Genomic DNA, 27,106 nt, shown 5'->3' with positions numbered 1-27,106 from the left:
GTTTGTTACTCTCAGGCATATGTCTTAAGGTTTTTCATCTTACATTTCAGCAATGGAAGAATACAGTACAAATAAGGCAGGCAAGTACCTGGCAAGTAAATACTTTTGCCACAGTATAATTACTCCCCTCAACAAAAAGGCTTCCAAGACAGCTCCTGAGACAGTACTCAGCATTCACAGCTGACCTGAGAAGCTCTTGGCTCCTCATTTGAAATACCTCGTGATTTTTCTTAAGGAAACAGAGCTCAGACAGTCACTTTGTCCACCCTGTTGTCTTCCCTTCCCCAAGCAGCTCTGCAATCCAACAGCCTGTTTCACTTGAATTTTAAACAGGACAGTAAATGTCCAAGACTGTCCATTTCCACACGTTCTTATATTACAATGTCTGCAGAAGAGATGAGAAATGTTACTGCTGTTGCAAAGCAACAACTCAAAGATGATGCTCACTGAACCACTTGAGTGCTAAGAGATTTGTCTGGAAGCTGTTGCAAGGGGTCCCTTTGCCCTGCACTGGCTGGCAGTCAGTCTCTGCCCAACACAGACCCTCATCAAAGCTTTCCCTCCCTTACTCCAGAAACTTGGGGAAGAAATGGCAGCCATAGTGGGAAGTCCTCACTGAGCTGGTCAATGCTTTTAAAATTACTGCAGGTTCTTGTCTCTAAGGGAGAGAAGCCCCAAACCCCTTGAAATGAGAAGGGGCAGGGCAGCAGCGGGGCTGCCAGACCCTGACACAGCCAGCATGACTGAGCAGGCTCTGGGAAAGCGAGCAACAAGCACCTCCCTGCAGAGCCTCCAACACCACTTCCAGCTAAGCACACCCGCTGTGGGGACACCTGAAAGCACCAGGCACACAAGCACAGAAAAGCAAGACAAGAATAAGATGAGCAGGTTCCCATCAGCAGAAAGGCAAGTAACCTGCACCTTCAAGCAACCAACCTTATCTCCATCACCAATTTCCTTTGGACACCCAACTCCTCAAAAGACAATAAAGCTTTCACCCAGCCACCCACACGTCTGCAATTAAATTCCTGTGAGATAATCGGGATGTTTCCACTCTCCTCCCACTCCAGCCACAGCTCAAGTTACGGCTGTTGGCTGCAGCCAGGCTGCCAGGAGTCCCAGGGGGGATGGCAAGGGGTGTCTCCTCATAGGAGCCCTGCAGCACCCAAAAGCAGAGCAGAGACACCATGGGCAGGCAACTGTCAGGCACAGAGACAGGGAAAAAGACCCAGCCTCTTGTGCTGTTGTCTCACTCGTCTCCTGTTTGACACAAGGAAGGGAAGGTTTTCTCAAAGCCCAGCCGTGCTTAGGCCACTTGCTCATCTCCCACAACAAATGATGTCATCCAAACATCAGTGCTAATTGCAGAGACAGGAAAATCATCTGCATTCTGCCCATAACAATCCATTGTTACTTTTATGCATGCAGACACAGACATGGGTAAAGAACCCTTCTCATTTCAAGCTGTGCTATTATGCTAACTACAGAGAAATAAATATGCCACACTGTAGCTAATAAGTGTCATTCACATCAGTATTTATTCCAAACATGTTTCCCCCCATCACGTCTGTTCTGCCTGGAACTGTTCATCAGTAAAGAGCAGACCTTTATTTCTAGTGATTTAAGCAGACAGGAGAGAGTTAGCAATTAAAGCACACTTTTGTACAGTTTAATTCTTTTCATTTCAGCTATCAGGTAGTGTTATCTGCTATCACTGTATCTTTCTATTTCTGAAGCCACCACCTACCAGCACTGGGTTCATATTTTGCTGATTTGCAAGCTGAGTTCTCCCACCTGAGCATGGGAACAGAGCTGAATCCTGACCTGCAGTGGGCCTGTGGTTCTCAGCCCTGTGTCCTGCACTGTAGGACTGGGTCTCTATCAGGAAAATGGGCTCATTTTTACTCAAGATGTGATATGTTTCTGCATGGCCAACTCCAGCTCTCCTGACACCCCACATGCATTTCACTCTCGCCTGGTACCTGCCATTAGGTGATGGATGCCTGCTGCTCCCAGAGCTGCCCCAGCACTCCCACAGCCATGCCAGGAACTGTCGGCAGCTGAGCACAGATCCAGGCACCTCCAGTTGTTCCCTTGAGGGATTATTTCTCTGCTCATCAAAGGCTGGCGAAGACTGAATGTCACTCAAGAAAAGTATTTCAGATCTAAAAATAGTCTCCTGATTTTTGCTTCCCTCCCAGAGCAAATGTCTGCCTGGCAGGTAGCAGATCAATTTAGTGGTCCTGCCACACACATCTCATCTTTCACCTGATGATCTTCACGAACTGTAAGCAAGGCATCACACCAAACTCAAAACCTCCCGCTACCTGGGCTGAACTATAATTATTTTGCACATTAAACTGAAAATAGAACTGAGCTGGAATCCTTCACCAGTTGTAGAAAACAAACAAGGCTTTGACTTCTGCCCAAGAGGGACAGAACCACCTGTCCGTCCTCACCAGAGCAAACACAAGTCTCCACACAAACACAAACAGTATCTGCAGCCAGCTCCGGGACCCACAGCCTCCAGAAGTGAGGCAAAAATGGTTTCAGATCTGAGAAGTGCAGATGCTTAACTGAGTGGCTAACGTTGCTGCCCTAAGGAATGAATCCCAAGGACTGAATGAGGGCCAGCGCTAATTACCAGCCCACGCAGACTTGTGGATTATATGTCGAGGATCCTGTTATGCAAGAATACAGCTGGGCATGTTATTGCAAGCGAGGAGACAAGCATCTATGTGAAGTGCAGAGGTGTAGGGAGAAAAGGAAAAAAAATTCCTTTCATTTTCCCCACAACTTTATTCATTCTTATGGTTAAAGGCCTGATTTGTAAAGATACTAAAAAAACCTGAAGTTTTCATTGATGCTCCTGGACTTTGCTTTTTAAAACAAACTTATACTGCACAAAACAATGGACCAAACACCAATTAGGCTCCACCCGTAGAGCTAATGAGACTGGGAAAGTACACCAGAGGTGGGTTTCAGCAGCAGCTTTTCTTTTAACCTCACTTGTCACCTGCCTTTCTCCTCCTGCTCCCAGATATAATCCTTGCTCCTTCCTGCTTACAGCCTGGTCCAGCTGAAAGCACAATTTACTTGCATCAGTGGAATACAACAAGAATGGTTATGCCACGTTTCTTCCCCACAATAAAAGGGGCAAATCCCACTCTAATCTAGCTGGGGAGGTGAAAACGGAGGGGTATTGCACATACACGTTTCTATCCAAGATCACATACCATGTGTTTTGTTATTCCTGCCTTTTTCATATATTCTTATATTAGGGCAAGAGAGACATCTAGAGATCACAGGCAGGGGATTGCAAGCTTCTGGAAAAAGTTTTCTGTAGGATGGGAAGCAAGATGTGTTTACAGAGTGGGAACAATAAATAAAATGAATGAAATATGAAACAAATCAACTCATGGTTATAAACGGTGAAGACCAAATAGGGAATAGTTATGGATTATAGAGTAGCAGGAACCCTCTCCATTTCCATGGCTTGCCCTCACACAACACTACTCCCAAATTGTGAAGAAAAGCACCTCCTTGGCAGACAGAAGGTTTGGGGTTGGTCATGTACCCTGCTAGAGCACCCTGTCCAAAAGCAGAAAATACTACAGGAATGCATATGCAATGATTCAGTGCAGCACTAGCAGATAAAGCCCTCAATAAAATGTTGCTACTCGAATCCTGCAATTTTAATCCCAAAGCAAAGGCCCACATCCATCCCACCAGCACAATTGCACCAACAGCATCACTATTCTCGACTCAGTCATAAGACTGATGAGATGGGGTGTTCTGAGGATCAGAATTACAGCCCAGAACAGGGAGAACAAGCTGCCTGTTTCATTAAATAAGCACCGGACCCATTTGCTTTTATAAACCATTTGGCATCTACTTTAACAATGTTTTATGTCACTATAAAAAGTGGTGGTTGATGGGTGTTTTTAGCTGGTTGACCTCAAGCATCCTGCTGCATTATGCTGTTGCATGGCACTAAAATTTGATCAACTACAACTGCGCAATGACTATTGCCCTGATGCCAACCCAAGAACAAAATACACATCCCCAGAGGCTTTGCTTAAACAGTTGAGTGTCACAACCAGCATGTGGAACAGGGTTGTAGGACATATAACACAGTTGTAGCAGTCAGCTACATTTAGTCTATTGAAGAAAGCAGATGTGAATTTGATTACCTTGTTAGACTGAGGCTTGTCACCAGCACATCAGTGATTTTGGAAAGGGGTTTTAACTTGCTTGATGCTTGCTTGGAGTAATCATCATAGCTTTGCTCCATTTGTATAAGCAGCTTCACCACTAGCATACCCTCCTGCTCCTGTTTGCTCCCTCACACCTGGAAAGAACTAAATCAGGTGAAATTCATCAGGAATGAGGTCAGGGAAGATAACTGAGTGTCTCTTCTGGACCTACTTCCCAACTCAGATTTTACAATGTGGAACAATTGTCTTAGTGACACAAGTATTATTTTCCCCACTTTTACTTTGCATATATTTTTTGGCCTGCAGTTTTCCTTCCCCCAACTTCAGTCAGTGAAACTCCAGCTAGAACATGCATTAAGTGATTAAGAAAATCCATTTCTCTGCCTAAGGAAAACTAGCACACCAAGGAGAGTCAGCACACTGAAGCATCAGCACCCAGCTGAAACCTGTGTTACACAGACCAAGCATGACTAAAATATTGCCACTGGCCCAACGTTATTTAATATCTTCGTAAGTGATCTGGGTGATGGGATCAGGTGTACCCTGATGAAGTTTGCTGATGATACCAAACTGAGTGGGGAAGTGGACACTTCGGAAGGGAGAGCCACCCTGCAGGAAGACCTGGCTGGGCTGGAAGAGGGGGCTAATAAGAACCTTATGAAGGTCAACAAGGACAAGTGTAAAGTCTTGCACCTGGGAAAACATCATCTGGGAGTGCAGCACAGGCTGGGATCTACCCGGCTGGGGAGCAGCTCTGTGGAAAGGGACCTGGGGATCCTGGTGGACAAGTAGCTCAATAGGAGTGACCAGAGTGATGCAGCAGCAAAGAAAGCCAACAGGATGCATCAACAAGGGCATCACCAGCAGAGATAAAGAAGTCATTATCCCACTCTACTCAGCACTTGTCAGGCCACACCTGGAACATCGTGTTCAGTTTTGGTCGCCGCTATGCAAAAAAGCTGTGGCCAGGCTGGAGAGGGTCCAGAGGAGGGCCACAAAGATGATCAAGGGACTGGGAAGCCTGCCATGTGAGGAAAGGCTGAGAGAACTGGGTCTGTTCAGCCTTGAGAAGAGAAGGCTTAGGGGAGACCTTGTCACCATGTTCCAGTATTTAATGGGTGGCTACAAAAAAGATGGAGACTCCCTACAAGTTATTCCTGGGGAAATTCTGACTAGACACAAGAGGAAAATTTTTCATAATCAACCACTGGGTTTTTTCCACAATGTCCCCAAGGAAGTCGTGGATTCCCCAATATTGGACACTTTTAAGATTCAGCTGGACAGGGTGCTGGGCCACCTTGTCTAAACTGTGCTTTTGCCAAGAAAAGTTTGACCAGATGATCCGTGAGGTCCCTTCCAACCTGGGATTCTATGAATCTAGGATTCTATGATATCACAAGTATCACATTTTACCAGGTTGTAATTTATTTGTTAATCAAATATCTGCCCATCCTTTCATTCTGGGTACTGTGTGAGAAAAGATCCCATCAGCACAGCCTGTCCTGGTGTAGTTGTAACCCTTCTGGAGACAGTGAAATTCCCAGTGGCTGCCACCTCTACTTGACTGTGCCCATGCTCTCCCAGCAACGCAGTACACATGGCCTGTGCATCACAGCACCCCAATAGTACAGATTTTAATTTGTGCTCCTTAAATATATATAGGTTCAAGTTAGCAGCCACACACTGAGTAGGAATCACTTGGTGGCTGCAAAACCCAGTGCAGTCAGATCAAGAATGCCAGGACAGCTTTCAAAACCATGGGTAACCACTAGGTAATGGTGGATACCAGGACTACCTGATTACATTAAGAGTGGTCCTAGCAAAGGTCAGAACTCTCATTACCTTCACGAGAACCAGAATATTTCTTGGTACATGTTCTCCTCTATTTCTAGTGCTTTTATGAGCTTAGTCTTACATATCTCATATAATAAACAAGACTGGATCAACTTAAAACTAAGTGGAAAGTTTTATGCCTTCAGACATCCTCACTTGCTTCATCTGAGAAGAGCAAGAGAAGGCCAATGGAATTTATTGTTCCTCTCAGTGGAAGATGCACTTTTGCGTATCAAGCAATAGTTTACTCAGTTATTCTTGTCACTTGCTATGTCAGCACTTCTCTTTTTGTAAAAATATTTGTAAACAAAACCATATTAATCCAGGTCATGAGCTGGTAGTCAAAATACAATGTACCAGAGCAAGGAGATGGTGAACAGCAAAAGAATTAAAAGAAAAATAAATAAATCTCTCTTAAAATAGAACTGCTTGAGTAAAATAGCAGCACTTGAGCAGGAAAGCATCAGAGGCATGAGCAAGAACAGAGGACACCAGCTTCTGCAACTCCTTGGCTCTACCAGAATAGTCCTCTGGACTAAACTGTGGTAAAATCCATCCAGATATTTACTGAGAGACTGATATTTGTGTTAATTGGCAGTAAGACGCCGAGCAATAGATAGTCTTGTCTTAAATTTAAATTAGCTAAAGAGCACTAGACAAAACAAAAAATCTTGTCATTTGAGAGCATGTAATTTTAATTAAAGGCCCTAAAATAATAGCTTTGGCCATCCCAGATCCTGTTAAAATAAATGATGTCTCCTATCCTCTACCATCAGCCTCATCTGTACATCCTGACATGCTTGTCACTGTGCTCCCTGTTCCTGCACCCTGCAGTCAGGGCCCCCACGCCAGCCACGAGCGATTTCTCATTGTTTCACTGCTGTGAATTAACTACTCAGTCCCAAATCCACTGGGGCAAGTTCTAAAGCCTCACTCACCATTTCAGCTCATTTTCTTTCCCTGCTTTCTGCTGCACCACCACACACACCCTTGTCTGCCATTTCTGGCTTTTATCTAGACTCCAATAGGCATGCAAGAGTCACTAAGGTAAACTATTCAGATACTGGAGATCAAGGTTTAATTACTGTTTGCCTTTCTGGTGCAAGAAAGTGACACATGCGTTTGAGAAACAAAATCATGCTCCATTCAGGAGAACTGAGCTAACCTGTGGCAGAAAACAAACAAAAGGGTGAGGAGGAGAAATTGCACTTCCAGTGAAGCCACTGTCATGCACCAGGCTTTTTACCGTTGCCACATTTTGAAGATTCATACTTATTCTCACCTCCCATATTATCTTAAATCAGGCTCTATTGCACCAAAGACAGAAAAAAATTATCTTTGTGGACCAGAGTACAGGAGAAGTCAGGATATTTAGCTCTGCAGGAGCAAGGAGACCAGCCCCAGCGCCAAAGCCCTCTTGGGACTCTCGCACGGATTGCCCTCAGTCTCCACCGATTCAAAGTCGGATGCTGCCATCTGTTGACAACTTTCCACTGCAACAATACACAGGTATTTCTCTTAATGCATGGCAGGCAGTTTAGACATGTTTTATCCTGTTCTTAAAGAAGAGCATAAGGAGGAATGGCAATCAACATCCAGAAATACTGATCACGTATCTGACGGCAGAAGTGAGACCAGGCTGTACCCCACAGTCGGGTCACCAGCCCTCTCCCACCTACTTCTGACTTTGTAAGTGATTTTCACAACTCAAATTAAGCTCTGACCCCATTTTACCACCGGTGACTATGACTACTGATGTTTACCTTCTCATGATCACCTGAGCAGGTAAGAAGGGACTGTAGTCAGTGCAGCATCACCACACACTATCCAGACTGTAACACAACTAGCCTCTCCACAGCACAACAGCCAGGCACGCGGCCATGCTCACAGGGACCTGGGTGTTCAGATTTGGCTTAGCAAGTAGAAGCAGTCCTCCAGCCAAAAGGCCAAGACTTCTCTCTACATCTAGAAGGGTATGGAGGTGACACAGTCACTTCCAGACTCTTCAATGTTAGACTGCAGGATACCCAGGATAGCACCAGAGGTAAAGCTTGGTAATTCAGGGGTTTGCAGCACAGACACTTTCCTTAGGTGTCACCCACCCTCCGTTTTCCCCACATGAAGGTCACCTGCCTCTGTGCCATGGGGGACCACTCCATCATTAACATCCCTCTGCTCCACAGGTACCAAACACCTTCTCTAAACTTAACACTTCGCCTTGATTGCCACTTGCAACCCATACTGCACTTTCAGCTTTGTGCCACTTTCCGTCTCATCTCTCCCTATTAATCCTTTTATTACCCAAAACGATAGTTAACTTTTACCTACCAACTGCTTTCTCAAGGCATACATCCTCAGCTCAGAAAACTTCACTGAGGCTTAAAAAAACACCACTTTCAGATTTTAAACATGTCCGACAATAAGAATTTCTGCAAACCCGTTTAAAGCAGTTGTGTTGCAGGGCATGCCACAGCCCTGCGTGTCAGCTCCTGAATCCTATTTCAGAGGTTCCTTGCATCTCAGCCAGCAGAGATTGCCCAGGAGTAAAGCTCTCGTCAGTGAGGCGCAAGCTGAGAGATCATCTTGGGAGCTTATCAGCCACATCAGCTTCCATGTGTGGTAAGCCAGTGTGTAGTTACATTTGCTAGATACACTGTGGAAAAAGTGCATCTGCTGATGCATGCTTCCCTCCAAGTCATTCTTTTTACGTTGGAGCTCCAATTTCCATTTAATAATTCTAAAAGTCATTGAGCTGACTTGTGAAATCAATTAACACAGTCTATTCCCAACTGGTCTGTCAACTGAGTATCAGAAATTCTGTTACAAAACATACACAGGTAAACTGGTTCAGAAAAACTGACGCACGTGTCCTGTATAATGGAATGTCCTGTATAAAGGAAGGCTTAAAGTGTCACTGACCTTCCATCAGGTGTCACAAACATGTTCTATTCTGCACTGATAAAAATCGAGATTTTATAAAAAGGAATAGTGGAATCTTGATATGATCTTCAGGGTTACTCTGAGCAAGAAATGCAAAAAGCGTGTGTGCATCAGTGCTTAATACTGCAGAATTATCTCCATTAAGGATAAAGAAACCTGTAACAAAGTAACTTGATTTGACAATAAAAAAGGGGTCAAGACAGAATTCTTTTGACTTCATAACTACTCTTTGTAATTCAGTGTACAGATCTTCATCTTCAGCTAAGCAAATATGTTTCATATCAAAGCGAGAACCATACTGATCACATCTGAGTGTTTCGATGCCATCTGCAATCCATCCTTTTTGACCTTAACCCCCACGTGACTGAGACAAAACAGCTAGACTAGCCTTTTTTATTATTCCCATGGTCTTCTCAGTCAAGCTGCAAGTTTGTTACAGGATGCTAGTGTACACCACCAGAACACCTACTGTAAGCACTGTCACAGCTCTGGGCTACCTTCTTGTTCCTCAAAGAGCCACCACATTAGGCAAGACTGTGCTGCCTACAAAGAGTTAAGACCTGTTTGCTTAGCAGCAAGTATGGCCTTCTTAACAGACTGAATGGAAACAGGTTACATAGTTATAAACTATAGTGTTTAAAGACTTTGTGCCTCAAGAGTATCACTTCCATCCCAAGGCTCTCTGGAAAGCTTTGTGATGGCATCACCTTCAAGGCACAATACTTCTAACTCAAGCAACTGTACATATCGCATCAGGACATACCACCAAGAAGGAAAACTGTTTCCAACAGTTTGTATCAGAAGAACCACAAAATCTAACAGCTGTTTTAAAGCATGCTGAAACAGGCTTGCTACATTTCAATAGGCTCTTTCCTAATAAAGACTCCAAACAAAACGAAGTAAGGCAAGGTATTTCCAACTGCTGTTAAAAGGACAACACCATCAGCCCAGAAGCTTGCTGCTTCCCATTCTCTACCATCTGCACGTAGCTCTTCAGCTGTAGCCACCTGATCTGTGTGCTGCTTTGAAAGAAATTTGATTTTTCTGTATCAAGTACATTAAGATATCATGCATCAGATACCCAGAACAAAGACCAACAACTCATTCAATACTATATATTCACCACCTCTAAGTTCAGATATCCTTATTTCCTCACTCCAAAAAACTTAAAAAAGAAATCCCAAAGTTACATCTTCATGGCAACATGCAAAGTTGCTGCACAGCAACTACCCTACCCAAACCTCTGATGTTTCAAAGGACTTTCAAAGTAGATATTTCAAGAAAAAATATTCACCTCTCCACTCAAGTTACTCCTTACATTGCAAGATGTGGAACAAGTTTGTAATCTGAAATCAAACTTTGACCATCTTAATTATTCCACAATCCCACATCTCATAACTTTTTAAACCATGAACAGGAAACACCTTCTGGCAGCAAGGCATCTTCCTATTTAGCCAAAAGGTAAAACTATAGCATCACATACATGTAGCTATGGAGACATAAAGAGGCGATCCCACTGCATGACAGACAAGTATGTAGTTTAACATACATCCCTGTAACAGTTCCCCTGCTGAGGCTATTCTGTAGAGCGACCTGTAACTGTCATTCAAGTGGTAACTATCTTTAACAGGAATAAAAGTTGTGACCAGGGATGGTGTGGAACCCAAATACCTCTTGCAGTAAAGATGGAACTTGAGCACTACTGAAGAGCTGTCTGCTACAAGTACAATCACAGATAGTGTTCGAAGTCATTAAAATACCGACTGGAAACACCAGAGTCCATTTGAACAATTTATTAGTATCCTCTTTTTTTACAAGTTTTAGAAAAAGAATCCCAGGATTTTGCCTCCTGTGTGTTTTCGCCTAGCCTCCTCATGGTCCATGATGCCAGCTGAGGTTGTCAGTACAATGTACCTGTTAAAAAAGAAAAATGTTCAGTTTATCGTTTTGTTCTACGCTTATGCAGAAGTGACAGCACTAACTTCATTTCTGTATTGCAATAGTAAGATCCGTTTCTGTAAGAACTGGCCTAACGGAAGATCAGGTTATTGGACAGTGAAACTCCTCTCGAGTACAACTCTGCAGTGCACAAAGGTCATTTATAGGCTTCTTCTCCGAATATCTGCCTAAGTCTCAGCAAGAAGTTTTCTTGTGCACTCCCACTGTCAAGTCAGTTCAGTTGTTGTAGCAGTAGCAACTCTACGGTTTCTAGACAAAGTCTGCTTCTATTTTAAGCAGACGTTTTTCTTCAGAGCCGGTAGAGTTGCCATGGTGCCAGACAGCTCCTCAACTCTGAGCGCTCTGTCTCTCAGTGTTTCGAACACTGTGCGCTGATGCAGATGAGTATCTGGATCTGGACTGACAACTGAAGCAGCCTTAGTCATTGCGAATGCCACCATCTGGATTATCAGCGTACTCCTTCCACACAGCTTCATGTCCAAGAACCTCTCGTCCCACCACTCGATACATACTCTTAAAAATCTCAGTATGACAACACATACTAGTAAGCTATATAGGTACAGCTAAAGCAAGCAGTTTATCACTGAGGCTTTAAGAACAGAAATGACAAGGAACTGTTAATCCTGCCTTTGACAGGACAGACTGGCTGAGCCCCTGAGGACTCTTCTAGCTCTGTTATCCTGGTGCACTGAGATTTATTACTCAGTGAATTTTGGGAAGGAGAAATATATTGCATTAATAGTAAGATTTTCTATATTGTGTAGGTTTGTTTAACAGAGGCTGAGTCTCTCAACACTTAATACCTCATCAGTTTATACACAACCAAGAAGTTTAATTTAAAGTAGTACAACCCACTTCCATTGACTTGGTAACTTACATGACTTCTCCCCATCTATAAATGGCCATTAATAAAATTAAAATGAGTTAAGAGAAAAGTCCCATTTTCCTAGTAAACTGTAGAAATGGTGAAACCAGGATTACCAAAGCCAAGCAAAAATAGGTCCTTGCTTAGTAGTGCCCCTTTAAAACTGGATAAAAAAGAGCATTTATATGGAAAATGGATTTTTAGACTGGTACACACTCCAGACTGATCAGAAAGGAAAGATGTCAGGCAAGTCTAACTCATGCAGTATGAAAGCATAATAAAAACCCCAACATTTTTACATGCAACACAGATTTAACTCTTTTCCATACTTACCCAAACTGACGTGAAGGCAGTAGGTTGTTTTGCCACTTTTCCAAATCCTTCAGCTGAACATCAAATCTGGGACTGATTACACCACACTACAAAACAGAATCCCATTACAAACTGAAGAACTTTATAAACTGGATTTGCACATTTCTCATTCCAATTCACTGGATGAAGGAATTTAACAAATGCAATTAAAATATTTTTGGCAGCAAAAGATTAGTACCAAGAAGCACGCTCCATTACCGGTAGTAGGAAACGGTGCTTCCTCTCAGGTAAGTTGACTCTCACACAGCTATTCAGCTGTTACTGCCTTGCCTCCTCTTCCTCACTTAGAGCGACTTACACTGCTGCTGAAGCTAAACTTACAAATTAATGGCTAGACCTGGGAAAGTACAAAAGCATACTATAAACCACTGAAGATTATTAAGCATCCTATATAATCAAAAATCCTGTGATTACTCAGGGATATTCTACTGCTAATTATCATACATAGGTAGCAAAAAACACCTGTAGATTTTAAACAAGGAAAAATTAATATGCATAGAAGTTATCAAAGTTTTCAAGCTAATCGTATTACTTGCTGACCACAACCACTACTATGACCTCCAGCTACCTCACTTGTTCCAATTATCTTGATAAATATACAAAGGCAAAACAGCAGCCCACCCTCCTGCACTGATGGACATTTTTCTGAACTGAACTGTTCCCTTATTGCAACCACTGAGAGAAACATTATATCCAGCTGCACACCAGATCTGTTACAAAATCATCCCAAAGAGTTCCAGGAACACTATACTCACTCCTGCATACATTATTTTTATTACAGACACGTAACACTAGTAATTTGGGTGGCGTTGTAATTCTCTGCCTACCACACTCAAGCAATTTTCAGCTGCAATATTTATTCATCATGGAGATAGCCCTCAACATATTTTGACCAAGTATTTTTTTTATTTCTTTACTAAAGAACCACCTCTCACTCAAATAGCTTAATTGGAAACAATGATGCACAGCAAGTCATCACAGAATTAAGACAGCTCAGTATTTTGAGACAAAAGCTTTTAAAAAAAATCTCCAAAACACACATGAATACCTCATATGCCCCAGGAACTTAAAAAGCACTCGTTAAGGTAACATTCAACTCTCCCTCAAGTGCAAATAAAGCCCATCTAGCAGGAGAAAGGCTTGTCTTCTCAACACTCACAGGTATTATAGATCAGTTGGAAAGCAGCTCAGATCCTATCTCTTGAGACAAGTCTTCTAGGTAGTTTAAACATCAAAGAAACAGAAAGCACTAGGTAGACAGAAAGCTTTTAAAGACAGAGAAACACACAGCACTTGCAAGCAGACTTCCCTGAAAATGGGTCTTCCATATTCAAAGTTTAAAAGAAATTTAATTAGTCAACCATACCATGATGAATCTAGAAAAATTAACAAGCATTTGATAACCACTGATAATAACCACATTACTCTCATTTATATGGATTGAATAAATACTCCCTTCTTTACAAGTAATTCTTTCAGAACTGGATCAGACAAACATAGAAAAAAAAAAAAGTCTAATTTAAACAACTTCCTAGACAACTGAATTCAGGAAGACAAATCCTACCTTATTGAGTCTGCCTGTGAGATTGACAACAATCTTCCCAGCTCTGTGATCATCAATTATCTCAAATTCACCAATGTAACCTACAAAAGATCAGTAAACAGACAAATCAAATATATACTACTTAGCTACATTAATACAAGTCAATTAACTACGCTGTACAAAACTAGTTTAAGCATGTTGATTTAGCCAAAAACCACCTGAACACAACAGCATCCACAGAAACCATGAATGAGAAACAAGATAGTGCTGTGCACTCTAGACTCACCGTGCTTCATCATCACAGTTAAAAACCGGACGATTACTTTGGAGCACGGCCTAATGAGCACTTGGCGTTTCCCACGTTTCTCTGCATTGTTGATGCTTTTGAGAGCATCGGCTAGAACATTCATGCGCACCATGGTGCCTGCGGGGAAGAGGAGAGGCAGTTATGTACACCAGCTTTCCAGCACAGAAATACTGAGCAGTGCACTTTTTTAAGAACCTTTTATTTTAGGCCTAAAAGATTTAAGACTGACAGAAAGTTACATTATACCTTAAAAAACATTCTTAGGCTAAAAAGCAGATCACATACTCAGGTATACTCAGAAGGATTCACAACTACCATGACAAGTTCGGAAATCTGACACATTTAAACTTGGCGTTATCAACGTGCACACACGAAGATTTAGAAACCACCACCTAGGCAACATTTCATCAGCATGACACCTTTCCCAAGTGAATAGTTTTGGACTTTAAAACCCAATTATGCAGTTCTAAGCCTGTTCAAAAACTAGGTTATAGATGGTATTAAACATAATAGATGCTGCTCAGCTTGCTTATCTGCAAAAAAATTGCAGAATGCAAGCGTAACACAGCACTCTGACAAGGAAACCGGGCACCAACTCTTGCATTCTCGTGATAAAGACTAAAGCACCCAGCCTAGCACAAGGCATGACATGACCTGGTACTGTCGTCCCACTTACTAACAGACCCGGCGCACTGCCAAAACCAGCCCGGAAGGTGCTCCTGACCGGGGCCACAGGGCCGTTCCCGAGGTGGCCAATGGTCCTGGGGATCACGAGGGCTTTTACTACTACACCAGGGACCCCCAGACGAGCAGGTCTGGCTAATTCCTGCCCTCGGGGCGAGCGCAGCCAGATCCCCCCCGTCCCGAGGGTGGCCTCCTCCCCCAGGGCCCAGCCCACCGCCCGCTCCCCAAAACCTCCGCTGCCTCCTCCCAGGCCTCACCGCACGATCCTCACTCCTTTAAGTCCACAGACACCGCGGCCCGGCTCCCCCGAGCCCTGTCCGGCCCAGCCTCCCACAGCACCGGCCCGGGCCTGGCTGCCGTGCCAGCCCCCGCCCTCGGCTCCCGCCCCACATCTCTGCGGAAAGCGGAGCCACAGGCAGGAGGGTCCTCCCCCCCACCCTCCATTCCGGAGGCTCCAGAGAGCGCTAGGGGAGACGCCGGCGGCTCAAAACGGGCCGAACCGGTCGGGCGCAGCCTCACGGCCCCGGCCAGGCGAGCAGAGGCGGCCGCGGGGCCCGGATGGGACCAGGAGGCGGCGGATGGCCGCCGGGACCCAGCAGCACCCCCCACTCACCGGTGCAGCAAGATGGCGGAAAAGGAAGAGGCCGGGCGCCCGCGCGGGATTATGGGAGGGCCATGAGCGCGGGGTGGCGCGCGGCGCCCCACGAGACCTCGCGAGGTTTGGCGTCCCAGTCGGTAGGCGCTGCGCGCCCATCCCGGTCATCCCCATTGGCCGGGAGCCGCGTGACGCACTTCCGGAGCGACGCTGCCCCGCGGGTTCCCATAGCAACCAGGGCGCCTGGCGGCGGCGGGAGCAGCCACGGCAACAGCTCCCGTCCTGAACACAGGCCTGGGGTGAGCGGGAGGGGAAAGAATCCACACCGCCCAAAGAAACAACGAGAGAAAAGGACACAGGGAGTACCATTACTTAAGTTCTGCATTTTGGTGGAGTTTTTTTAACTCCTGTTTTTATTCTTTTTTACAAGACAGAACACAATAGAGGAATTCCTCATCCATGGGATTTCTGCTGACGTTTCCACGGGGGCACATGCACTGGAGAACCGTGTAGCTGCTCCATAGGGGGAGGAGTTACACAAAGAAGCTGGTCTGAGGTGACAAAGCTGCACCAAGTGGATGTGTGTTTCTATTGAATTTTACCTCAAAAGGGGGAGACAGCTCTCAGGACTGTAACAGCAAATGTGCGGTACCCTAAACTGGTGTTGATGGCGGGGGTAGAGGGGCTGCCACCAACTCTCCCTGCAACAGGGGGCAGTGTCACCGCTTGTCTTCTTACATCCAGCATTCCTTTCCCCGACAGTCAGTGCCAGGCAAGTAGAGCACTTGTCTAAATAGCTGTTTCAAGACTGTACTGTAGCACCTCCCTGCCATTTGGATCTATCACAAGTTTTACTGATCGGGTCCCACCACTTTTATCAGTGTTAACTGACTACAGATGACATTAGAGCCTTTCCCCTCTGCAGCAGGAGCTATCAGTGTGCTGTCATGGTTAGTAACAGTTTTACTATTTACAATGATTTATTTCAAACAAAAGGTGTTCTTCTGTTCGGACGCTATGCACCGACTACCACATAGCACTAAAGCACCATTCCCAGCTCCCATTCTTGACTAAAAGACGCATTTACACAATTCTCTGTACATTCAAAAGGAACAAGTCTCAAAGAAGTTTCTCTTTAGTCTGTATTTACCTATTCAACAGTTACAATAGACACTGGAGAGAGTTCATTTTAAAACAGTAAACTTATAAAAATGCATTAACACAGGTTTTAGCTTTTTAAAGAAAAAAGTTCAGTTTTAAAAAAAGATGGGAGAGGTCATAGAAAAGCACAAACAATTCAGACAGGCTTATTTACAGAGACAAACCTAGCATATTCAAGGTGATTTTGTAGACAGACAACATTCATAAAACCAAACCTGCTACATGGCTCCATGACAACAGCAGTTTTCAGAACAATCAGCTGTTAAGGTAACACACACCATAACTCATTTTCTAGTCTCAGTGCAATGAGTTGAAGTTTACACTACAGCTAAATAACTGAACTACAAATGTAAATATTCCAGACCCCTATTCAACAGATAATCTGGTATATGCAGCCAAAAATGCAAACTGATTCAGTGAGACCATGGAATCACCTCCCACCCCAATTTTGGGTATGCACCACCCTCAGTCATGATCATTCTTATTCAGCTAATCGTCCTCCTTCCACAAGGATCAGTAGTAACAAGCCTCTAAGAAGTGTAAGCTTTCAGACTGCCTTTCACACTTGCTGTAGCCACAAATTAATGATCAATGAAACTAACACAGCTACAGAAATGCTATCACACATTACAATTCTGCTGTTTGAGTTGGGGTATTTATTTACAGGGCCTTTTAGTCTGGTGAAGACGCTTAAGCTCCATACATCAAAGGTCAGGATCTTTCACATAATATCAGCTGCAGGCTGCAGAACCCTAGTTAGCACAGCAAGAGACACACAAACCCACAGCAGTTGCTAGAGTGACATTTTCACTTCATCAGGGAGCCAATAAAAATAAAGCCAGTGAGCAATACAACTTCTATTATCTTAATTATACGTTAATTCTCGAAACTGTTCCCAAGGAAACCTTTTACAAGCAGTTAAGTCTTCATTCATTTTTCTTTTCCTTGTGCTTGAGAAGTTTATTTATCTCCCTTTTTGCCATTCCAACATATTTTGTAATGATCCCATGCTGGTTTAGTCCAGGAAAGAGCAACAAGAAACTCACTAGAGAAAAAAAAAATTTAATACTCCTTTAACAAGCTTCTGTTACTTTGCAATTCCTTGCTTCTCTTAAGTACTATTAACTGCTTGAAAACAGAAAAATATAACCCTGTGCCAAAAAAATAAAAATCACCACACTCATAATCAAAAATTACTTCTACCAGCCTCATAACATTTCAGGCAGCTAATGGAAGAGTTATTTCTCTTTTGCATGCTGCACACTTACCAATAAGATAGGTCAGAAAGAGATTGTGAACTTGCTGTCCAATCCAGGCAACCACAGCAAGAGAAAAAAGCATGGTCATGAAGTACTAAAAAAAGAAAAGGGAACAGTTATCACAGATCTGCTGGGAATTCTCCCCCTTTCCTTCAGTATCTAGCAACACTTCAACATTTAAAACTAACATGAAGTTTGCTGGCTCTTCCACATGTGATACATATGCACAGGCTTGTTAAGACTATAAAGTCTATAATTGCATGTTTCAATTTTTTTTCAGACCATCAGTTTTACAGGATGCCAGTTCTTTTCTGTCCAGATATCCCTTAGAGTCAGACTACACCATCTTCATTGACACAACTTCAGCCTCACATGGTACCTGAAGCTGTTTTCAGGACAGTGAACTCCGTAGTTCATGTACCTAAGCTGACACATTACTAAGATCTAATTTTCTGGACAGTTCACGTACACTGGAAACAAGCTGTTTCCAAAAATTGACCTATCCAAAAAAACCAGCTTTGCTTTATCTTAATATCAAGGGTATGTTTCTAACTGTGCAGTACTGCAAGTTTAAAGTCATATATCTTGTCACTCCAGGTTTGAAATAAGATGCATGACTGGCATTAAGTCACAGCCAGAACTGCTGGTTCTTGGTTTGAAATACCAGTTTATTCAGACATGTGTCTTGCTAAAATACTTAAGACAAAACAAAACAAATAAAATCTTAAGGCAATAGAGATGAACTGGAACTTAATACCATTTTAGGCTTCTCTTCCTTCAGTGTGAAGAGACGTTTCCACCAGCCAACAATTCGGCGACGAGATTTTACCAAATTGCTGCAAATCTCATGAAATCTTTGCTGCTGTTCTGTAGTCCTTTTATCAAAGAAAAAAGCCAAAAATAAGAATTCAAGATTTCACCTGACATTTAAAAAAATCTCCTGTGGTACTTTTCCAGCAGTAAAAATTTATCCAGTACTTATCCTGACATTTGCGTCACTCAGATTTATACCTTATCTTCATTGAGCATTGTAATGCAACTGCCCCTGTAATTTTTCTGTACACCAACTCTCTTAAATTGACTCCCAAAGAGCAACCACATTCAGACCAGAAGACCATTGATTTTAATCTGATACCAGTGTGATACACAAAAGTAATACACACCTGACACCAGTGTCATCTTCAAGCAGATACCGCTAAAACCTACTTTTAACTCAGAATTTAGTTGAAATAAGGTTCTTCTCCAGCTTACTGTTTTTATGTAAGCCTTGCCCTTCTTCAAATCTGTTTTAATCACAATCACATTCATACTCTCTGCATTATTATTCTCCATCATATTTACTACTGCCACTCTTTCCAAACATATAATCCAATACTCTTCATAATTTTAGTTCTTGGTATCTATTATCCATTAATTACTAAAAGTTAGTTTAGCACAACTAGCATCCTTAATGATGAGCAAGGAATGTATCTATTCCTTCAAGAAAATCTTGGTTTTCTAGAAGAAAAGGAACAATACAGCTATGTTGTAGTAATCTTTCAGAAGAAGAACGAGGGACATCTTACTAGTGTCCTCACTTCATATATTATTGAGCTTGCCAATTTCTTACTACAATAACTCTATAATCATTTGATACCTGCAAGTCAGATACCCGTTTTGTTGAAGTTCATAATTTGTTTACACTCAAGAAACCGTTTTAATTCAGGCTTTACTCACCATTTATTAGAGCCAAAGATTCTAGGTGCAAGAGCAGGAACAAGATAATCAGCCAAACAGAGGAACATAACTAAACAGGAGACACCTGAAAGAACTGATGGGTCCAGGTAGTAGATCATCCTGCAGAGAGAAATCAACAGAAATTATTTCTGGATACTCAGACTGATAAATACTGGACATATTTAGTCACCTATTCAGACTGGCTCTGGACTTCAAACAGTAGACCTAGCCTCTTGCTCAACGTCAAAAAATTTTCACATTTTCTCCTGTTACTAATAAAAAGAGGTTTAAGTACTTCAACACTATTCCAAAGAAATACAGATTAAAAAAAACAATTTTCTTAACGTACTAGGTAAGAAAATGGTACAATACAGCAAGCATAGTATGAAGTTCAGTAGCAGTCAAAATTCATCATTGCTCCCTCAGAAGTTGACATCTAATGAACTTAACACTGACTGGGGGATGAGGATGACCAAGTGAACGTATGAAACAACCAGGTAGAGTGAAAGCTCTAATCTTGTTGGTTCTTAAGGAAGTCACAGAATTCAGATCCACCATGGGTTGTCATTTGCTCTGTCTCACCTGTGAGAGCTAACCAAACCTGTTCTGGACAAGAAGCCATAAACCCCCAATTAGGTTTGTGCTTTTACATATTAAGTGTGCCATCACTCAAATACAGCAGTACAGGTACTGGACAAGAACTAGCTCATCCCCTAAGTGTCTGTTAATGCTCAGCTGTGCCCCGTGCTACTTATTTGCACTTATCAGAACTTCCTGAACACTGAAATAATAAAGAAATTACACAGTCCATTGCAGGGCCAGTCTTTCTGTACATCTAGCACAGTGCTACTGCACTGAATGTTCAAGTTCATTTTTGAGGAAGTACCAATTCAGAATCTGAAGTAGTTCTGTCTCTTTCCTCAAAGTATTATTCAACACAAGATCTTTCCTGCTATAATCACAGAATTTATAACAGAATACCCTGAAGTTCATGCAATTACTTCTTTTAAAAGTTACTTTTCAGTTTCATTTCATTTTCATCCTCTTCAGCTCTCTTGAAGGCTATCAAATTTATATTAGCTATAGACTGATTATCCCTGCCTCACCTGGTTCAACATTTATTTTTGTAACTCCTGTCTTCTCCTTACTCCAAAAACACATGCAGCCAGCAAACTCCACAGCTGGCATGGACACTTCTCTCTACAAGGCAGGTTGGGCTCATCTTGGCCACTACCATGTTACGTAAAAGCATGTACAAACGCCTCCAGTAAGCCAGTTCTGTATCTCCAATCCAGAGAGAGGCAACATCCTCCCATCCTGTTGACTGAAAGTTACCTGCAGTCTTTCCTTCTCCTTCTTTCTCAAAGGACAGGACAGAGAAAGTAAAAAAACAAGTTGTGCAGATCCGATTGAACTCATCCTAAACACCACAGCAAAGATGAAGAACAGGAAAATTTGCCCTATGGATATTGCTGTTGGTGTGGGGCAAAAAGCCAATGTAGATAACCAGATTTGACTAAGCAGCAGGATACAAAGAATAAGGACAGAATATGAACATACCAGTGAAGAACATACAGCTGAGCACGGTAAAAATCTACAGCAACTATTGCTGGCAAATAGCTTTTGCAGAAAGCACTGCCCCCACTCTGAGCAGAATGTGACTCGTGTTACTTCCTGTTCTCAATACTTAGGGTTTTTCTTTTCAACAAAGTTCACATGCACTCAGAAACAGAACCTGGAGTAAGAGCTTTCCTGTTAGAATTTTAAAGATGTCTTAATAATTTACCTAATAGGTTTGCTACCACCCATGAAAGTGCAATGGTGTTCTAGGCTCCCTCCACAAGCTACTTACAGAAAAGAAAAGGAAACGACACTCATCAGTGCCAGAGGAAACCAGGCTCTCTCCCAGCGAAGAACTTTATCCGTCATCAAAATCACTTCTCCCCATCCTTGCAACTGCTCTTCCAAGCTAGCAGTTTCTGCAGCCTACACAAAAAGAGAATAAAACTTTTATTACTAACCAGAGTATCAAATTAATTCCCATACTCAAAGTAGCTTAAAAAAAGTGCCATAATTAAAAACCCCTGTCACAAACCTGAGTAATTACATTAGTAATAATGATGTCAGTTTTGTACTAAATTATGACATTGTAGCAGTGATACTTCAAAATAGTCAAGACCCTAACAAATTAGCAGAATATGTTACTAGACCAAATAATACCTCCTCCCAGATTTTGTCACTGTTTTCCTGCAATCTCCCATTTACAGTACTCCTTTCCCCCAGATTAGTAGAAAGTCAGGTTTTAAAGTCTAACTAAAAACCTCTCAAGTTTTCAGTGTCAACATCTGGAAAACCGCAACATGAGAACTAATTAAAATGTATATATTTTCAAAGACAAATCTACCACATTAAACTGAAGCTTTCTAGTTGCTGTCCAACACCAATTTTTTATTATGTGGAAGATGGATAAAAACTCAGAATCCACAGTAGTGTAAAGTTTCCCAACTGATCACATTTGGACTGCAAAAGAAAGTTTTTCCACAAGTTGCCCAAGACAGAGGCAAACTCCTCTTTCCTGTATTATTCCTACATTCCTCCCTACATATCTTCTGCAAGGAGGCCCTATCCACTCCAGCATCAACTTGCTAAGCAGTTCACCCGAGGTGTTCCAGATTTAACACAGCTTAAATTTCCCCTGAGTGGGACAGGGTATCTCAGAGATTACAGAACTCAAGTAACCATGAACAGAACCAATCACTGCCCAAGTAGTAAGAGGTAAAAAGTCATCAAGACCTGCACATGTGCTGTGCAGATAGCAGAGCAGGTTTAATTCTCAACTGTGTCCTACACTTAGATGAGAAGCCTCACACAACTAGAGTAACAAGGACAGCTGAGTGCAGCTATAATGGTAAAGCTTAGTTTTCTTGTGTGATACCATTGGAAACTATCTGAAAGCTACAGTTCAGGACAAAAAAAAAGTAGAAAATTATCTGACATGCTGCCGAACACCTTCCAGTTATCACAGACATGTTATAAACACAAACTGTCATATAAAGGAAAAAGAAAAAGCTGCATTACTCCAGAAGACATTTTGTGACAAACTGTTTTGCTTTATTACCTCTCGCTGTCTGCATTTAACATCACAACCAAGAACATAACAGTGTTATTAATAGCAGCCTACATCTGTCAGCCTAAGGGACAACTATTGGAAGTTATTTTCCCACTGGGCCAGGTAGAGAAATCATAAGAAGTTTTTTTCCACTAATCAAACAACATAAAATTTCCATAAATATGAACTTCTGCTCCAAAAGGGGCATCCCTCCCAAACACTGCACTATTATTTTTAGCAATATAGTTCCATGCACTTTTTCTGCAGGAATTTGAACCTCCCTTTCACCTCTGCGCTATTGGCAGTTTGTCTCTCCCAGGCTGGTCAGCTTTCTGCTGCAAGAAACAGCATCGATCAATAATGCACTCAAAAGCCTCCCTTCTTCAACCCCTTCACACACTTTTTCAGTGATCTTCCCATTTCCCATGGCTGCCGTTTACCATTACACAGATAAATATACACATCCTTGTATTTAAGTTTTCAAGTATTCAAGCCCACATATTTAAGTTATCATCTGGCTCCTGCCCCACTCCTGCATCGTCGAAGCATTCGATAACACAGCCAAAGGATGTTGAAACACAAAGACATGAATATTAAATTTAAGCCCTGCACATCAGGTACAGCCAGGTATTATGATGAGCTCTGGCCTGCGAGCAGCAGAACAGCCGTGCCTGCTCCCAGGGAGGGCACACGGAGCCGCCTCCTCAAACCCAGCCCGGCCCTAAGGCATAAATAAGACGATCCCTGCCCGGGAACCTTTCAGAAGCAAAAGCGAGCGCAGGGAGGTAATTCCCCCGCGTTTCACAAGCTCGGGGGCCGAGGCGGCCCTCGCCAGCCGCCGCCGCCACCAGGCCTGGCTCCCGCGCCTCCCGCAGCGCCAGCAGGGCCGAGCGGCCGCCAACCCTTCCCCAGCCACCGCAAGGCAGAGCACCTCCCCGCCGCCAGCCCCAGAAGGGGTGACTCGCCCCAGCACCGCCCGTCCTCACCAGCTGGTAGACGCTGTTGTTGTCACCCTCCGCCATCTTGCGCGGCTCTAACACCGCTGCCCCCCGCCGGCCGCGCCCTCCCGCGCCGCGCCGTCGCCTTTTATAGCCTCGGCGGCCCTTCTCGGCACTCTGATTGGCCGCCTCGGAACAGCTCGGGCCAATCGCAGAGCTCCTCTCGCGCCCCGTCGGCAGCCGGTTGGCTGGTGGGATTCGAATGGAGACAGGCCGCCCAATCAGCGCGGGGCCGCCGCGCCCCCGGCCCCTCCCTCCGTCGCAATGCGACTGCGACAGGCGCTGAGGCCCGGCTGCCGCGGGGCGGGCGGGGCCTGTCGCCGGTGGAACAGGAGCCCTGCGGTGGGCACGGGGGCGGTGACACCGTCACCTCCCCACCAGCGCTTTCGATGATAATGCTTTTATTTTAAACAGCCTGACCCCTATAACGTGAACGTGTGATTATTAGGAGGCAAGTAAGTAAAAGATGATGTGCTGCCTAAAAACACGTTACCTTTTTTTGACGTATATCACATGTGTATGTGTCCTGCGAACTAGACAGCCTTCAGGTCAAGAATGTCTCGAGGCTAATAAATATCCCATTATTGCTGAAGTAACATGGCACTGGAGGCACTCACCAACAAACTTTATTTGACTTAAAGTTTTGCTGTTTTTCCAGCACAGGTATTTATTTATTTATTGCATGTGACGGATGTGAAGCCACCACCGTGTCAGCTGTAGACACCAGAGTCTGTGGGCACGAGATTTCCAGATTACCACACAGGAAACTGATGAAACAACCTGACTTCAGAGGGAGGTTCTCCAGCTCTGAACACCACCACTGCCTGACCTACCTATGATAATTACCATCTGTCCAACAACTTGCTTTATTTCCTTCAGAAGCTGTAAGCAGCATTGGAATAGACACAGGAGAAAAGCACTCGGATATAAATATTTTTTCTGACTCAGCTTTCTAAATGTTTCAGTCACGCGTGTTACTGAGCTTAATCACAATCCCTAGGATGTAATGCAAGTCAAAAATGAGGACAAAGAAAACATCTTACCATTTCTGGCACCAAAACTGCAATACTTTTCCAAGCCAGCTCACCAGCTCGATGGAGAGGAAAAAGAGAAGGACTAAGGATGACACTGTAAAAGCAAAAACATGTCTCTACAGAATTGTTTGATCTTTTACAGGATGCTTTTCACAGCCATTCAAGATTCTATGTAAAGAATAGATACTTGCTGAACAACTTCCCAGTTCATTTACATGTTGCTAAAAGCTAAGAGTATTTTTGTGTACCATTTTGCACTTAAAAATGATGGGGAGTCCACCCTCAAAATCTGGAATTTTACCACAGCAAAGCTCAAACAAAAGCTAATGTCATAAGGAGGTGATGCCAGCAATAATTCTGATTAGTCTTTTGAGGAAGCACGTAGAACAGGTAGAAGCATGATGCATTGCTGTTCCTAGGAGTATTTGCAGTGTCCCACAGAAGCCACCTCTCTGGCTATTCAATACCATCAGCCAGCTCCTGGTTTCATCCATTGTATGACTCTCATCCTAAAAACACAAGCACTTACCAACAAAAAAAGCCAAGTATTTCCGTCGTCTCCAACCACTGTCAAATTCAGTATCTTCCAGCCAGTCTTTCAAATCCAGCTCCCAAGTCAGTCTGCCATTACAGCTTTTCTCCCATCCCAGAGGGCTCACAGAAGTGCAGTTCCCTCCTGTTTAAGCATTTCTCCATAACTCGGAGGGGCAGAGGGAAGAGCGAGCCTTGCAGGACACCCTCAGCGCCAGAAATATCAGAGGAGACAGGCCATCACACTGCAGAGAACAGGACAACGTGGGGCCCTGCCATGCTACTCTGCACCTTCCTTGCTGAGCAGCTAGGCCTTTTGAAGCACAATGTAAAATGAAGAAAAGACATGTATATACATGTACGTGTTTATAAATTTGGTTGTTAAAAATCAGCATTCTAATGCAGAAGGCAGAGAATGGTAATAGCAGTAACTCAGAGTGTGGAAAACCTGCTCATCACCTCCCATACATTACCTGAGCTTCCTGTATGTTTCAACATATGACACAGACCATGCTGCAATGTGATGCGTTCTTCCTATGCTGAGATTCTCTCTTAGCAGATGCACAGAAAATTAAATGCTCAAGCTAACTTCAAAGCACCTTCAAAAGGAGCAGTTTGTTTAGAGCACTTAGAACAGACATAGACACAAATTTTAGATGTTAAGCCTCCACCCATTCATCATATCTAGTATAACAAATGCATCTCAGACTTTTCTCTTACGCTATTAATAAAAAATTAGTCGGATGGCAAGATTGCTCTAATCAGCTGTGCATTTAAGTGCATACAACATTAATTTTATGTAATATCTGTATTTTCAATGAAACAGTATACTCATAAGTAACTATCTTCCACCAAAGAAAAAAAAATATATGCATGTGATAACTGGGTACTGTGTTAAGAAAGCAAAAGATGGATAGCAGGTGTCATCTTAAACTTTTTTCCTAGTCCAATTCTTTAATGCATAAGGGGTATGTCTGCTAATTTTAGGAAAAGCTTGCAAAAAAAGGGAAGAAAGAAGCAAAGAAACCTTCAGTACAAAGAAGTACTTGAGTGTGCTAGAACAGGAAGCCAAATATACTAGGCACAGAACACAGTGATGAGTAACTGAAGCAAATTAACCTTAAGGACTACAGCATTTAGAAAAATGGAGATTTTAACCTCTCCCATCCCCTCCACTATTTTTGAAGGAATATTTTTATGTGTTTTTCATTCAGGTATCACAAAGCTGTTAATGGGATAAGTATTATTTGATCAGTTTATCAGAGGGTGGACAGCACTATGTGGTTTCACAGGGCCAGGGCTGATGGCTGCTGCAATTCCCACAATGAAGTTTGTGCAGTGAAACACCCTCTGTTCCTCTGCAAGGTAACCTCACGCTAGCATTAAGTGTCACCAATGCTTTTATAGAGGTCTCATTAATTTTTCCTTGGAAACTAGCTCCCTCCTCCTGATTTATATGGGAGACTTGAGTCTTTTACAGTTATTTGAAAAATTAGACAAAATATATTACTATTTAAATAGACTAATCACTGAAGGCAAAACTAATTTGTTGCAAAGAAAAAACAGACCATGAAGTCCCTGCAAAGTACTACAATAGTCCCTGTTAACTGTACACATCTGTTATAACTTCAATTTCCGTTATATTAACTTGACACTGCCATTATTCCACCAAAATATCTAAGACCCCACTAATGACTCCAGTTTGTTTAACACATCCCAGTAACCTGTTTGGTAGAGCAGTGCTCACATCCTGGCTTTGCAGAGGCTTTACAGAAGGGGAGCAGGAAGAGGGGCAAACTAGTAACCGGAGGTTAAGAGCATCTCAGCCACTAGCCTATAGAATTGGGAGTGGGTAACAAAACTGATAAGCATACTTCAAATTTGACTTTGAGAAATTACTTCACAGCACGGTCCCTTGGTTAGCATTTACTGCAGGTGAGCATCATAAAAAATCAGCGGAATGGTTTGACTTCCATAGCTTCA

General features: G+C 43.1%; 2 protein-coding genes and 1 long non-coding RNA gene across 3 annotated transcripts; 1 reads left to right on the top strand and 2 right to left on the bottom strand.

Moving 5' to 3' along the window:
• Positions 1-10,768: 10,768 nt before the first annotated feature.
• Positions 10,769-15,444, bottom strand: RPS15A (ribosomal protein S15a). Its single transcript, XM_074886143.1, has 5 exons — positions 15,334-15,444; positions 14,016-14,153; positions 13,751-13,830; positions 12,148-12,233; positions 10,769-10,904 (listed from the first exon to the last, which is right to left on the bottom strand). The coding sequence occupies exons 2-5, from the start codon at positions 14,146-14,148 to the stop codon at positions 10,811-10,813; spliced, it is 393 nt and encodes a 130-aa protein (XP_074742244.1). The 5' UTR covers positions 14,149-14,153; positions 15,334-15,444; the 3' UTR covers positions 10,769-10,810.
• A 995-nt stretch (positions 15,445-16,439) lies between these two features.
• Positions 16,440-23,623, bottom strand: ARL6IP1 (ARL6 interacting reticulophagy regulator 1). Its single transcript, XM_074886013.1, has 6 exons — positions 23,547-23,623; positions 21,304-21,437; positions 19,452-19,571; positions 18,493-18,610; positions 17,745-17,829; positions 16,440-17,521 (listed from the first exon to the last, which is right to left on the bottom strand). Exons 1-6 carry the CDS (start codon positions 23,580-23,582, stop codon positions 17,403-17,405), a joined length of 612 nt encoding a protein of 203 aa, XP_074742114.1. The 5' UTR covers positions 23,583-23,623; the 3' UTR covers positions 16,440-17,402.
• A 238-nt stretch (positions 23,624-23,861) lies between these two features.
• LOC141950952 (uncharacterized) lies at positions 23,862-25,873 on the top strand. Its single transcript, XR_012631216.1, has 2 exons — positions 23,862-24,013; positions 24,217-25,873. It is a non-coding gene; the product is annotated as an uncharacterized LOC141950952 (long non-coding RNA).
• The last annotated feature ends 1,233 nt before the right edge of the window (positions 25,874-27,106 follow it).

This window comes from Strix uralensis, chromosome 16, assembly GCF_047716275.1.
Source record: "Strix uralensis isolate ZFMK-TIS-50842 chromosome 16, bStrUra1, whole genome shotgun sequence".
NCBI lineage: Eukaryota > Metazoa > Chordata > Aves > Strigiformes > Strigidae > Strix > Strix uralensis.
This window is presented reverse-complemented; position numbering and strand designations above follow the sequence as displayed.